The 16,353-nt window shown below is 36.0% G+C and overlaps 1 protein-coding gene across 1 annotated transcript in view; it reads left to right on the plus strand.

Annotated features, from left to right (window-relative positions):
- LOC306855768 (potassium/sodium hyperpolarization-activated cyclic nucleotide-gated channel 1-like) overlaps positions 1-16,353 on the plus strand; it is a 127,892-nt gene that overhangs the window by 45,592 nt on the left and 65,947 nt on the right. The window contains exon 3 of the mRNA XM_079394629.1: positions 9,831-9,992. Coding sequence (XP_079250755.1) covers positions 9,831-9,992 — 162 coding nt within the window. The remainder of the gene's footprint in view (positions 1-9,830; positions 9,993-16,353) is intronic.

Below are 16,353 nucleotides of genomic sequence, written 5' to 3' on the forward strand. Positions count from 1 at the left end.
GAGTGTTTGTTGTGAGAGAAAGTGAGTCTATTTGAATTCTGTGTCAGTGTACGAGGTTAGCACTGTGCTTGTCTAACTATGTGCAACATAGGTTTGTGTCTATAGAGTGCATACTTTACACACAAGTGTGTGCTTGGCTGATGTACTGCAAGTGCATGTTCTTGTAATAGCCTACAGTACATACTCAGCCTCAATTCTCAAACGGTGGTAGAGTTAGATATGTCTGTGCCATTAAGCTTAATGCTATTCAGGTAGCTAACTTTAAACAAGTCAACATTATTTAACTTTAACTAGTAATCTCAGCAAGATTTTGCTCGGTAGCTGACCATAGACGAAGAATGTTTATACTAATTGCCCCTTGTGGCAATACTAATAATGCAATGCATACCTGCACTATATAATGACACATTTTAACACAAAGTTGAAAATGATCACCGACCTTGTTGCAGTGCAGTTAAATTGTCTTAAAAGTCAATTAATGTTGTACTCTGAATGTGAAATATCTAAATTTAACTAGTTTTCTCAGCAAGATTTTCTTCTAAATTATGCTCCGCCTTGACAGTATCTGACCATGTTCTTATTATAATGCCCCTTGTGGCAATGCTAATAATGCAATCCATACTTGCACTATATTATGACATTTTAAGACAAAGTTGACATTTCCATGTGCCATCTTAAATGAAAATGATCACTGACATTGTCGCAATGCATTCTGTGATTGCAGCCTCATAGACAAGGTTTCTGTATCTCAGTAAACCTGAACCCATTACAAAACATTAAAATGACTAAATTGTTGTTACAGTCAATTGTTACTTGCATTTGATACTTAGAAAGTGTTCATTTTGGACTCAAGATTTGCATGTGTTTTAGTGTGATTCTTTATATATGTTATACACGCACAGTTTGTGACGATATGTGTGTTTTAGTGGTGTGTGAGTGTACTAAGCATGCGTGCATGTGAGATAGTGCTGGAATGGTGATGGGTCAGGGCACTGTGAAACATCAGGCCTCACAGCCGTGGGCTAATTTTAGCCCTGGCGCACTGTACACCGCTACAGTATCTCTCACACGGGCAGATTAATAGAGTTACAGAAGCCTCTACTGTATCACTGCTGTTGCCCGAGCCATTCCCAGAGACAGCGGTGGGAGGAGAGAAAGAAAGAGTATGGCGATACAGAAGGAGGTCGAGAAGACGAATAGAGAGGAAAACAAGAGAAAGTATGGAGTTTGAGTAACGTTTCCTGCAGAATTGCAGTTCATTAGGTTTGCATAGGAATGAATGAGAGGTGGCTGCGGTCAGCAAGATTTTCAGTAAAATGTGCAACCCAGGCTCTTTGGGGAAACAGGATTTTATGGTGCTTCTTGTATGTTTTGAGCCTGGTCAGTACCTGGAAGGGAGACCTCTGGTGAAAACTAGGTTGCTGTTGGAAGAGGTGTTAGTGAGGCCAGCAGGGGGTGCTCACCCTGTGGTCTGTGTGGGTCCTAACGCCCCAGTATAGTGACGGGGACACTATGCTGTCAAAAAGAGCACTGTCTTTCGGATGAGACGTTAAACCGAGGTCCTGACTCTCTGTGGTCATTAAAAATCCCATGGCACTTCTCGTAAAGAGTAGGGGTGTAACCCCGGTGTCCTGGATAAATTCCCTCTACTGGCCCTTGTCTATCATGGCCTACTAATAATCCCCATCCACTTGATTGGCTCTATCTCTCTCTCCTCTCCACCTGTAGCTGGTGTGTGGTGAGCGCACTGGCGCCGTTGTAGTGTGGCTGCCGTCGCATCATCCAAGTGGATGCTGCACATTGGTGGTGGTTGAGGAGAGACCCCCCCACATGATTGTAAAGCGCTTTGGGTGTACAGAAATACACAATAAAGCGCTATATAAATGCATCATTCATTCATGTTTTGCGACACTTTTGAAGCTCAGCTGAGTTCAATTTTCATGTTCAGTTTTATCCCAAACAAATGAACAATCCGACCATGTTTTATTAATTTGTTCTTTGTACATATCACAGAAGTTCGGAAATTAAATGTCCAGTTAGTGGTGTTAAAAGGTTAATGAAGTATCGCATTTGAAAATAACATACTGTAGTACCTACACTAAACCTAACCAATAATGTTAACAAAAGCAAACGTGAGATAAAAATGAATATGGAGCTGGTTATGGGTTGTACAACATCAAAAAACATCAAGCAAATGTTTACAAATCACCCACTGTGGTAAAATTGCTTTGAGATCATAACATAGTATTGTGTAAAGGAACCACATGAAAATAAGAATTGATTGATAATCTTCCCCATAATTATAATTTGCATGAAAAGGAATATAAGTTGTTGATCTTTTGCTCCCACTAGTGTTCATTTTAGCTCGAAACTGCTGTGAATTGTATGCATAGGAACATTTTTGGATTTAGCTCATTTAAGTTTAGGCACATTTTTTCCAATGATTCCTATCTTAGATATCTTATATCCTTATCTGGACTAGAATAAACTGTGAACTTGCAAAGCCATTTTATGTGCTTTTTCTTTATATAAATTGTTAAGTTACACAGTAACATGATTAAACACTGCACAAACTGCAGTTCAAAACTCTTATCACAATAACTGAATAAGAAAAAATCAAATAAATAATGCATGCATCATTTTGTATGAGACCTGAGAGACCTTGGCCATGGGATGTACTGCTCTCATAAGCCTGATCATACTTCCCATGAGGCACTGGGGCACAATGAAACACATCTTACAAACCCACTGAGGTTTATACATCCAGGAGAGACAACACCATTGTGGAGGAATGCAACTGAGACACAATCAAATCACCAACTAGAGGAATCTGACTCCAAGCATTACTGAGAGGAGAAGTTAGAAAATAATTGATAGTAAGTAAGAGCAGAGTGCCTGAGGCTTGCTCTGGCATTCACCGAACTCTCCGCTTGACTCAGCTGTCCAAGTTTCTATTACCTACATATTAGCATTGTAAACTATTTTCCTTTTTTATGTCTATTACTCCTACTCAGTTTGTCTTGTTCATCTGCTGCTGTACAGTTTCTCACCAAGCTTTTTTAAAAGAAACATAGATCACATTTTACATTTATAATTATGAGTACATGGAAATAGCTAGAAAAACCAGATGTATGATTTTCCCTTGGCGGACAATAATGCTGAATGCCTTGGGCTGGCTCATTTGTTCGATCCGTGTCCGTGACAGTGCCTGGTAGGGGTTATCTGACGCTGGTGGTCTGATCTTTTAAGTGCTGTGTGCCCTTCCACCAGTAACCTTGAGCATCAGTTGAGTGTTGTTGGTTAGCATTCCCATAGTGCTTCACCTCTACTCAATACTGTTGTATGTTAGAGTTCAAAAGACCTGAAGGAAAACATGTAACATACATTAGTTGTATGTAAACTCCAAAATAATGTCCTCAAGCTATTATTTGATTATTCTGCATGAGGAAATTGCTAATACAATTTAGCTAACTCTTTTATCCAATGTGACTTACAAGAAAACAATTGCGGAAATTGTCCCTTTGCAGCAACCTTGGGTTAATTGCTTTGTTCAAGGGTAGAATGGGGTTTGGGATCTCAATAACTCTCCAACGGTGAATCACCTCCAACCACCGTATGACTGAAACTTGGACTTTTTGCCTAGAAATAAAAAATTTTAACTGTTAAGTCATGAAGAACACATAAGTTTGTGAATACAGACACTTCTATCTCCCAAGCTGGAATTTGCTTTCCAAAATATGTCAGAAAATCTAAACAAATATGGATTGCATTACTACAGACTTTAGCATTCACATAACCTTCTTGTACTGCCAATTGTCTATGTCAGGTAGGATAATGGCATGGCAGAGCAATAGTTTGAGAAAGTTAAAGTTAGCTACAGTACATTGTCAACATGTTTATAGCTAGCTAACTGAATAACATAACTTTTGCTTCTCTGTCTTGCAACTCTATCCCACACTTGTGTATTGAGTCTTGTTACCGCTAGAGCAATGCAAGAGTTGTTTAACAAGACACTTGCAATGCATTGACTTAGCATTAGTGTCCATTTTGCATACTTGTGTAAGGCATGTTTAGTTAGCCATAATCCTAGCCAAAGAAACCTTGTGTCTGGGTTTGTTTGTGGATATTGACTTCAGATTGGATTGATTCATTGGTATAGAGGGTTTTTCACATGTCAGCACTTTCTGATATTCTGTGTAAGTCCCATGAGGTGTATTTGCAAGCCTAGGAAAACCAATATAGATAAAATGCATGTCATGTGTATGTAAGATACAATCATTACCTCAGGACAATTTGAAGGTTAATGCGTTTTGACAATATTCTTGACCTCACTACTCATTGAATGTTACAGCTTCAAGAGGTGCCGCAGGATTTGTTCAGAAGCCAAATTCTGTCATTTTTTCACAAAAACTTAAAGGTGAAGTGTGTTATTTCTGTGTCAAAATGGAATAAAAAAATAAGGCTTTTAAACAGGTTTCCAAAAAAAATTCCACCTGCCTTTAGTAAATAAACAGATAGCCACACCCCAAACGTATGCCAGTGGCGGAGACACTGATGCTATGCTGAGCTGGAGTGCGTTTCCCAAAAACAACTATGGTCGCAAGTTCCGTTGTTACCAATAGAGTTCAATGGAGCTAACAACCATAGTTATCTAACTGCTTTTGGGAAATGCACCCCAGGTCAGAAATGCTTAAACAAAGCAATGTTTTGAAAGCAACGCAAAGCTAGAATGTTTACACTTTTAGAGGAATAAACCCACAAATGGGATGGGAAAAAATACTACACGCTTCACTTTTGAGCTTCATTCACAACACATTTAACTTCCATAATGTGAAGTATTTCAGAGTAAAACAATAAGCGCTGCATCCAAAAACCTAGGCAGCTGACTTGCCGCCTTATCAGCTGCCTAATGACTCTGAAGGCAGCGTTTTTAGAGGAAAGCACCTCATGAAATTGATTTCGCAGATGCTTCTGAGGCAGCGTAATAGTTTAATGATCAACAACAAAATAGAACAAACTTCGGTGATAACTAAACAGATATTTAATTACTATAATACTAATTTCTCACTAGAAATTACATCAAAAGTGCAAAAAGTTTGTCAGAAATATACATTTTCACACAAAATGACCACCAAATGTAACTTTCAGATGCCATCTTTATTTGTTTAGCTCAACCATCATGGAATGGAAATCAAGGATAGTGGGATATCAAAGGCAGCGAAGCGTAAATCTATGCTACCTTCAAAAATCAATCAGATGAAGGTATGCGTATCTAACTTTGGATTCGGACACACCTTGATGCCTTCCTACTGTACCTTGGAATACATTCTCCAAAGGCAGCATTTTTCAGTTTTTGGATGCTGCCAAGAAATTATGTAGAGGAAGATTTTTCCCATCCACAAGACCTTGCTTATAGACAAGAAAGTTACATTTTGATTAAACTATTCACAAATAAGGGACATTTAAGAAACTAAATACGGTCATTTTTATACATAGATTTATAGCAAAATACATCTGTGATGAAAGAAATTCAACAGCCTGTGTATTTCATAAAGAAATACTTTTGTATCACATTACAAGTGTCAAACTCTGAGAGAAATTTGCAGAGACAGTTTCGGCAGTCTGTTCTGTTAACTCACTCGCCTCGGCTTCTTTGCAGTAACTCAAAAATAGTGTGAGACTACAAAAGGTCACCACATCTCACTGTGGGTTTTGTGGAGCATCAAATGAACTTAACCCATCACCGCAGCGTTCAGGCCATACCATAAGCGGCCTTTAAAACGCCATCAAATTCACACCTTAGTAATTCCAGCCGTATGTGGAGTGCAAGAGCAATCCCATCGACTTAAAAATAGATAACAATTACCTTCAGCTTCAAATCCTGTCTTAATTTGGCAGGGGAAATATCCACCACAATTCAGGGTGTATCATGCAAAACCAGTGACCACTGGAGCTGGGAAAAACATTAGTAGAGATATTTTTTTTTAGGGGGGGAGGGTAAGTATTGAGTTTCTCCGGCCAGTGCTGCATAATGAAATAACTGGCCCGGATAGAAAAGATACTGAGTGATGTGTGGAGTTAATGGGCTTTTCATGCAAATGAGGGATGGCTGAATTAGTGAGGGTGCCCATGGAGGCATTCAGGAGAGAACATCAGCTTTGTTCGGAGCCAGTGCCGTTGAAACCTTTTATCCCATGCTGTTCGCTAACGATGGACGAGCGCGCTGTGCTATAACATGAACTTGTCTGATTAACCAACAGGATCTGTCTCTTTATTCATGTTGGATGAAACTGACCAATTCAAAGTATCAAGCTGTAGGAGATGATGTTAAAAGTGTTTTCAGCCAGAATTGTAATGTCAAAATATTTCAATATATCAATATAACAGTGAAGTAAAAAGTCAATATGAAATCTAAATCAACATGGCTCTCTATCTATATTTTTGCAAAAATGTACCTATACATACAATTTACTGTACTTTCCAACTGAAATTAACACTAGTGGCAGTAAAACACCAACAACTTTTCACACACATTATGATTTCGGGGCAGATTATCGCCCGAAGACTATAAAGACTTATTTTCATGCAGTTCCTTGCACAAATCTATGTTATGTTTATCTCAAATCACTTTTACCATCGTGCATGACTTGTAAAGGAATACATTTTAATGTTTGCATCACATAACCAGCTCTATATGCATAGCTTTTCTGGTGTAGTAAAAATGGTCTGTAGCTCACCTGGTAGCTGATCATAACACATGCGATGCAAATCGTTCAGGTCCGTTAAACAAGGTTGCTTAAGCAAATGCATTTTTTATCTCATGTTTGCTTTTATTAACACTGTAAGTTAGGTTTAGGGTAGTTGTTATGTTATTTTCAAATAAAATAGAGCATGGACATTTCATTTCTGAACTGTCGTGATACGTACGTACAACAAACAAAGAAAAACAATGTTGCCAGATTCATATTCAAATTTCACATAATTTAGCAAAAATGTCGCCACATGTACGTGTTCTAATGAGCCTGGATTGATCGAAATCTCTCCTTAGTACTTGTTTATTATACATCTCTGGTCTTTTGTGTTCATCAGTGCATGTTATTCCAAGTAAGTTTTTTTTCATCTTGACCAAAGACAAATTCTTCTTATTTTCCAACCACTTTTTTCAATTCATTCAATTCCCAATGGATAAAATCAAGTTCTGCCATACATTTTTACACTTTGAAAATCCTGTTTCACCAAGCAGTGTGTCACATTACAGGAGTAAAATGCAATTATGTTATTGTAAATAGTCTGAGAAGTTGTGTTAGTCTAAATGTAAAAAATAGACACTGTGAATTATATAACAACCACAGTCTCTTTCGGTCGACTACACCAAATAAACAGCAAAACACACACACATACACACACTCTTCCTCTAACCCCCTATCCATTTCTCTGCATTGTTTCACTCCATTTAAAATTGCCACCCGCTTCTGTCTTGCCAAGCCTGAATTGATTTTTTAGGAATTCAAAGCCTTTCATCCCTCTGAGTCTCTGTTGTGCCAGCGCACAATGTAGTTTGCATATGACTAATCATCTGCCGTGCTTATATGTCATCTCACATCATTTCAGGCCATGTCCCCTGTTTTGTGTCTCCCTCTCTCCTTTCCTTTCCTCTCCTTCACTTGGCTCTTGGCTGTATCGCTCTTGTGAAACATAAACTAAATCTGCCTTGGCTCAATACACATGCAGATATCCCAGGCGTTCGCTAAGACAGAAGAGGACTCTTGCAATCATGTGTAAGAGCACCTAATGTTACATGTAAGAGCCTGCGGGCGGCATTCTCAATGAAACCTCTAAAACAGTTTTCCAACACAAGTAGCAGGTCTTCTCTGACAATGCTAAATGAAAATTATGAAAAGCAACCTTACCAAATTGTGCATACTTAGGACAGCACAATAAGTTTGCTTTTAAAAGGGAGAAGAATATATTTATTGAAGTCAAAGGGACACACATAAAAATAAAAGTTTGAGTGAATTCTGTAGAAGAAAAATGTTTGGGTTCCCCAAACAACCTTACAGTGAGCAGTTCTTAAAAGATCCTTTTTACACCATGAAGGACCTTTTGCACAAATAAAAAAAGGTTCCATGGATGTTGAAGGTTCTTTTTGGAACCACCGAAACCAAATACCTTTGTTTTAAGAGTGTATTTTGGTGCAAAATAATCTGTCACTTGGTTATATGGTATATTTTTCATATTTGGCCCAATGCTTGTTCCAATCTGGTAAATCACACTTTGGATCTTATGTATTGTCAAGTTTCCAATTTAGCCTATGTCAAGTTTATTATTTTGCTTATTGTTGGCCATTGTAGTTGATGGTTAAACAGGCCTACGCTGTTTTTGGTTTGGTCTAGTTTAAAAGATTTTCCTTCTCAGCAGGAAAAACATCTCAAGATTGTATGTAAAGACATTTTAGTGAATTTTATATGATGTGGCATCATGGCGAGTTTCCATTCAATATCTAATGTGAATTCTAGACACTCAAGCAAAACCAGTTGAGAACTGCTGCGAATTATAGAACAGCCCTTTTCATTGCAGTTTTATTGATGCAGAGCTATTAAGTATCAGACCTTTTAGTAGGCATAGATGAGATGGATAACACATCTCTTCTCATGTTGACTGTTGTCTTTGGGGTCAAGCATAATTGTTTTGAATCCTCCAGGGCACTCGTCATTCTGCAAAACGCAGCTCTCCCGTGATGTTCGCTTTCTTCTCACTGCATTATTAGCAATATAAATCCACGAAGAGGTCAAAAGGCATGACATTCTCAGCTCTATCTACATAGCAATTATGAAACAACAGAACACTGGTTATTAAGAACAAGGGTGATTAGAGCAGGAAACAGACTACAAGGCGCATCTAGTATTTTTTCAGTCTTACAATTAAGTTCTTATAGACGAAATGAAATCAAAATGTAGCCAATTTACTTTCTTAATAAATGTCACTGATTTTATTGTGCATGATTCATCAGTGCATGTTATACAAAAAAATAAAAACAATAATAATCAAAATGTAATTACTCTCTCTGAACTCTGAAATGACTTTCCTGTTGAATAAATCACCTGGCCATGTGGGCTGGGAAAAACAATAACAAAACAAATAAATATATGCAGCACAATATTATTTAGTTTACAGTTGGTAAGGTTGTTTTATATTTCAGAAATAAGTCTCTTCTCACCAAGGCTTCATTTATTTGATCAAAAATGCAGTAATATCGTGAGATATTATTACAATTTAAAATAAGTGTTTTCTATTTTAATATATTTTGAAATGTAATTTAATCATGAGATGGCAAAGCTGAATTTTCAGCAGCCATTACTCCACTCTTCAGTGTCACATGACATCCTGTTTTCTTTAAGGGATAGTTCACCCCAAAATTAAAATTCTGTAATTAATTACTCTCCCTCATATCGTTACAAAAAATGTTAGACCTTCATTCATCTTCGGAACACAAATGAAGATATTTTTTGATAAAATCCCAGAGCTTTCTGACCCTAGACAGCAACGCAACTATCATGTTCAAGGCCCAGAAAGGTAGAAAGGACATTGTTAAAATAGTCCATGGGACATCAGTGGTTCAACCGTAATTGTATGAAGCTGCGAGAATACTTTTTGTAAGCAAAGAGAACAAAAATAGCATCTTTTCTTCAGTCAACGTGCATTCACAATAGCACCACAATGCATGTAAAATATATGCAAGATAATGAAGTTTGTTATTCAACAAAACGCCATCCTTTGCAGGATTATTTAATGAAACCACTGATCTTTTTCTCCTTGTGTTCCTCCTTCAGATTTTTCATATGACGTATGATCTGGCGAGTGCAGTGGTAAGAATCTTTAATCTGATTGGCATGATGTTGTTGCTGTGTCACTGGGACGGATGCCTGCAGTTTCTGGTGCCTCTCCTGCAAGACTTCCCTCCTGATTGCTGGGTGTCGCTAAACGGTATGGTTGTAAGTATTCAAAACTTTTCATTACTCTTTCAGAACCATTTTCCGATTTTATTTTGAACTACACATTGGATCAGGTCAAAATTATAATTTGATCAGTGGACAAGAAAATGATTTAGTGAAAATGTTCTCTAATTTTTTAACTGTACTTCATTAAGAGACTTAATAATGACAGCAAATATATGCCGCATTCACATAGTGTCAGAATTACCGTAATTACAAGATGACAACTCAGATCCTGAAACTTTCACATCGCGGGACTTAGAAATTGTTCATTTTCTTGGCAACTTTTACAGATCCAAGAGTGGCTTTGTTGGTTAAGACAGCAAAATAATTCATAATCACTACATAAATTCACCTTCTGCAAAATACAGAAGAACAAAGAGAGCACCGGCTAACACTGGTAATAATAAAATGGCATATCAAACTGAAGTATGTGTAGAGGTTGTTATCTAGCTGTTCGTCTGACTGTCTGATGCAGAATGCATACAAAACTGGAAAGCACTTGTGAAAATCGTAAACTCCAATCAGATTGCCTTTGCAGCATAGCTTTTTAGGGGTCAGGGATGTTTTTTGTCATTCTGCCAAGACCAAAATCCTGTCTTAGCCTGTGTTGAAATTCTGAGTGCTTGTGAGTGAGAAAAATCTAATCATTAAATTAGTTTGCCAGTTGAAAAAAAAAATTGAGGGAATTGGTAACAAATAAACTAGATATTTTGCAGGCAGAATTACATACGCTATCATTCAAAAGTCTGGGGTCAGTAAGATTTTTGTTTTTCAATGCACTGAATTGATCAAAAATGACAGTAAAGACAGTAAAATTGTTTACAGAAAAAAAATAATCGAATAAACACTCAAAATCACAAATGTTAATTTTGAGTTTTATATTTATCAAAAATCCTGAGGAAAAAAAAACCATTGATAATTTAAATAAATAAATAAATTCTTGAGCAGCAGATTAGCAATAAAAAAATAATAATTTACGTTACAAAATTACATTTTAAAATATATTAAAATTGAAAACTGTTCTTTTTAATTTCGTAATAATATTTTACAATATTACTGTTTTTTTCTGTATTTTGATCAAATTAATGCAGCCTTGGTGAGACTTTTTTCAAAAACATTAAATCATATGGACCCAAGATTTTTAAATGGTAGTATAATGTGATTTATGTTTTGATTGGTAAATGTGAAATAATAAGTGCCTAGTTAGACATTCAAAAGTCCTGAACACAAAGTTTACACAAACACTCTCTTCCTGTCTAAGTGGGCAGTTTTTGACCAGAATAAGCTGCAATGTGTCAATAGCTATTACAGTTACAGTAAATCCATTGCAATTTTGGTGCTTTTACATGATGTCACAACAGAGAAGTGGGAAAATTGAGAGAATTTCATAGCAGTCAGAGTTTAAAACTTTAATATGTTTGACAAAGTCATGAACAAACATCTGAACCTATTTGCACTACGTGATTGCAGCAATCGTCTCACCAGTTAGTCTACATAATGTTTCACAAAATCAAAAAGAAAAAAAGTAAATTAAACAACCCTAGAATATGAAGATTTGGACTTGCGCGTCCCACTACTGTTAAAATCCGAGAGGCACTGGGCAGAACATTTTACACTTGACCTTTATCAGACAAGAGCTATTCAGCTAATCAGGACAGATGGCTCACTGTAGTTTTTTACCACACATCATGTTGGTGCTAAATGGATGTTAAAATGCCAAGATCATTTTTTTCTTCTTCCAGCTTTTTTTTCGAATGAGTTCAACTCACATTCCAGGTCAAATTGCAGTGCTGGTAAAAGTATTAAGCTTTTTTAGTTCAAGGCCAACGGTGTCACGCTGTTTTAGGAATTCAGATTTCTCTGATTTTCTGCTAACAAAAATGATGCATTCACTCTGAAAGCGTGCGCAGAGATCAGCAGACGGCCTGTAATTGGCATGTGCAAATCTCTTTGCATATTCGTCTGAGCTTGTTAGCTTGGCATCACATTAGATAATAGTCTTGGGTGGTGGTGGTGGGGTGATACGGCTGTTCGTAGTTACGCAACCATATCCCCTCCAGTGCTAGGGGGCTCAATCTAACTTTGAGGTGCTCTAGTCTATGTGATACTGCAGACCCCTTGGCTCTGGAGGGCCTTACCGGGAATTTTTGATAGTTGTGTTTTGAAACCTCTGGCTATGTTGAACGTGACATTTCTGACAAATTAAAGACACCTGAGAAGCCTTAGCTCTGTCTGTTTTATGTCATTTTACCTCTTCATCTCAGATGAAACAGATGGAAATGATGCATACAGCAACATCCAAGAAAACAAAGCAAAGCTAAGTCCTTTATTATAGCTTTAATGCTTACAGGAAGTGACATTACTGTGCTCCAAATATGTACCATACATATATCCAAATATCCAAACATTCAAATGCACTACAAAAAAATAGTCTAGTCTTTCTAAAGCTAAAGAAGAGGTCAAACGCTTGTGGCGTTTCACTGCAGTTTGATGCGATAGGAGGTTGATATTGCCCCTTGTGGCTCTGATTTAATTCTAGCCTCAGGTTTCTTATTTTTTCCTTTTTAACCAGAGAATGAGAACTTATTGCAGTACATAAACACTTGAGATCTGTTACAAAAACTAATGAGTTACCTATCTAGACAGCATTAAAAACAAAACAAAACAAAAAAACATATGAAGGCTGTTCCAAAATCATAATGTTCCAAATTAGTGAAATTGTTTTAATGCTGCCTTCACATCCTTCAGTAAAGGTCCACTTACAAGCCTAGAAGTCATAATTACAATGTGCAAGTGAAAAAGTTGATGTGGGCATTTCTTTTTCACTTCAGCAAAAACGATAGATGTTTTATGACTAATGCAACAAAACGAAAAGCAAATGATGCACACTGAGTGTGTTGATGCTTATCTTCATGTTTTATCCTGTGGAACCACAGATGATGTTAGGAAATGTAATAAAATGTCAATTGGATTTTTGAATGTTTTTGAAAGAAGCATCATATGCTTACCAAGGCTGCATTTATTTAATCAAAAATAATGTTTAAGAAAATAAAATATAAATATAAAATATAAATATAAAATATAAATAAAAAATAAGTAATATTGTGAAATATTATTACAAATTTAAAATAGCTTTTTTTCTTATAGAATATATTTTAAAATATAATTTATTCCTGTAATGCAAAGCTTAATTTTCAGCATCATTACTCTAGTCTTCAATGTCACATCATCCTTCAAAAATCATTCTAATATGCTGATTTGCTACTCAAGAAGCTTTTCTTATTATTATCAATTTTCAATATTGGTTTGATGAACAGAAAGTTCCATTAACTTGAAATCTACATTTTTGCAACAATGTAACAATTTGTCTCTTTTGATCAATTTAATGCATCCTTGATTTATAAAAGTATTTAACAATCAATCAATCTGATCCCAAACTTGGTTTTGTATAATCACAATTCTGTAATCAGTATTTACAATGAAAACATTCCAATTTCTATGCCACTAGTGTCAACAAATGTAAAATAACAACTTTTTAAAAACTTTTTGAGCTTGTATAAATGTGATCATTCCGTCATAACTTTTAATCGTCTCTTGAAATGTCAGTCATCTACAAACATGCACATCAACATGACTATTGAATGCAGATCACTTAATATTGTACAACAGTCAATTGTGCCAGGGTTCATTCTCTTAAAATGAGCTTTTATTATTGAGTCATCAATCCTGCAGGTGTTTTGATGCGACATTTCCTCGCCGAGGGGTTTCTGATAGAGATGCACCACCTCCTCCTTTCTGTAAATTATATCAAGACTGCATCATTATTTTCCATCTGTCTCATTCCCCAGGGCTTGGTTCAGATAAATGCCACAACCAGAAAATCATAACAGAAACAAACAGAAAATCAAAAGCCAGGGAAAGTGTTTTGTTTTACTTTTCTGTGCACATACATTTTTATGTACCTTCTTAGTCTAGGTACATTTTCCTGCCTCTCTCCTTCCCTTAGTGTCTTTGTGTGACTTTGAATCAATGACCTCCCTGTTTACCTCTGCACCACTTTCTCCTCCCAAAAAAATCAATGCAGATAAAAAATGAGCAAAGATTCCCAGTGCTGTCTTTTCCCCGTGCACAGATGGGGGTCCCAGAGGGAGGCGATGGCCCTGCTGCTCAGTAATTCAGGGTTTTAGGCGGGCGAAGTGAAGACGAGGATATAATGCCCTGGCGGGGAAGTGCTAATTGGGACATTGAGTCGGAGTAGACAGGAGGCGACACCGACTGTGTTACCGGCCAGGCTGTCGGGTTAATTTAGCCATCAGTGAGGTTAGCGTTGGAAGACTGTCTGGAGATCTCGACATGCCTCCCTCAGCAGGATCCAAACCAAGTGACTAACTTTAAACCACGTTTTTGTTTTTGTTTACATAATATATGTATGTGTACTGTGTATCTTTATTATGTATATATAAATACACACACATACAGTAAATATTTTGAAAATATTTACATGTAGGGTAAACGTACCTATTAAGCATATATACTCATTAAGCGCACTTCCATTTTTGAGATCAGATTATAAAAAGAAAAAACTAATTTATTATCCTACTTGATGTCGTAACCACTTGATATGTTTGTTACTATATACCTCGTGTAATTTGAAGTCAGTCAGATCATTACACACTGAGATATGAGTCTCCATATGTTCACACTGTCTGGCAGCCATTTTGAAAGCTGTCTAAAAACTTTCACCAAAAGAGGAGTCCCATAAATGTGCGTTTTTTTAGATGTTTAAGCCTTTATTTTGGGTCAATTTCACTACTTATTGTAAAATTAAGAGATTAATGTTCAGACTTTTGCATATTATATCCTGGAACTTGGATGTGGGAAATAATTACATTAGATCCAAAAGATAGTTTTAGCAACATAGCGCAGATGCTACAGAACACAGTATATGATTGTGTGCTACGCTAATATAGTACTTCACAGGCTTTACTGGCTTGTACTTTTACATCCATAATATTATAAATTGACAGTTTATTGCTGGTCTGTGGTTTTACACTGCTGCAATTTTTAAAGATTTAATTTTATTTTAAGGTGAGCTTAAAGGGTACACAGCTTCAGTGTGATATCAATAAGAAAAAGTATAATTTTATAGATATTGTTAATAATAGTTGTTCATATTAAAATATATATGAACTTAATACATGACCTAGACTATTTATTTAGCAAAAATCCTGTCATTTTAATAAATATTACATAAAATGTATGAAAAATTGTTGCTGCTCCCATTAAGATCAGCATGCTTTCTTTAAGCTTTTCCACATTGAACGTCTATGTAAATACTTTATAAACAGACTATAAATATTAACTGATGGTTGTCACTTTAAGTTGAGTTAATCAATTTTCTATGGATTCTGTCGAGTCAAATCAGCAGATTGGCTCTGATCTTTGGCAACTAGCATCAAATTCTCCAGACTGTAAATCTGTGGAAAATCAGGGCAGAAATCATGTAGTGTATTCCAGCCATGAGAGACTATAAATAAGTTGACATTCATGTAATAAGAGGCTTCATAATGAGGCTAGTTTCTGTGTTCATCCCTATGAATTAAATGTTTTATTGGTTTGTTTTATTTGATTTTTGAATGTATTACTTATCTGAACGTGGACTAGTCCAGATGTTGCAATGTGCTTTAATGACACTTCATTATGAATATATAACTGATCGACTTGAATGCCTTGTTGCTTGATTTTAGTGTTCTGCTTTTTTTGTGATTGACTTTGTACCTTCCAAAATATATATTTTTACAATTATTCTTTAAAAATTTCCTTAAAATTAACAAGAATTTTTAATAAAACATGATGTGAACTTAATGGGAACAGGGTTGTGCTTAAAGGGTACAAAAATGTACCCATTAAACACAGCCAGACTTTTTGAATTTAATGATGTATATCTTAATTGAAATGCTTTTGTCAATTAAATATTTTTGTGTGAAATATTTTATTTTAACATAACTTTTTGTACTGAAACCAATAACTTGTGCACTAAAGATGTCTCAATGTAGATTTTGGTGAGCTTAATAGGTACGTTTACCCTATATATATATTTATATTCTTATATTTTATATTATGTATAAATATAGTTAAAGCTGCAGTCCGTAACCTTTTTTGGTTAAAAATGATCCGAAATCAATATTTGAGAAAGTACATAACCAGCCAGTGTTCAAAACTATCGCCTTACTTTAGCTTGATTCACAACAGTTAGCTTTTAATAATGTTTTATAATTTGAGTGGTACAGGTAGGTTTTCGCAGGAATTTCAAGCATGGCACTGCGTCATTACATCACGTCTGTAAACATAAAGAAGT

This window comes from Barbus barbus (genome assembly GCF_936440315.1).
Source record: "Barbus barbus genome assembly, chromosome: 36".
Classification (NCBI taxonomy): domain Eukaryota; kingdom Metazoa; phylum Chordata; class Actinopteri; order Cypriniformes; family Cyprinidae; genus Barbus; species Barbus barbus.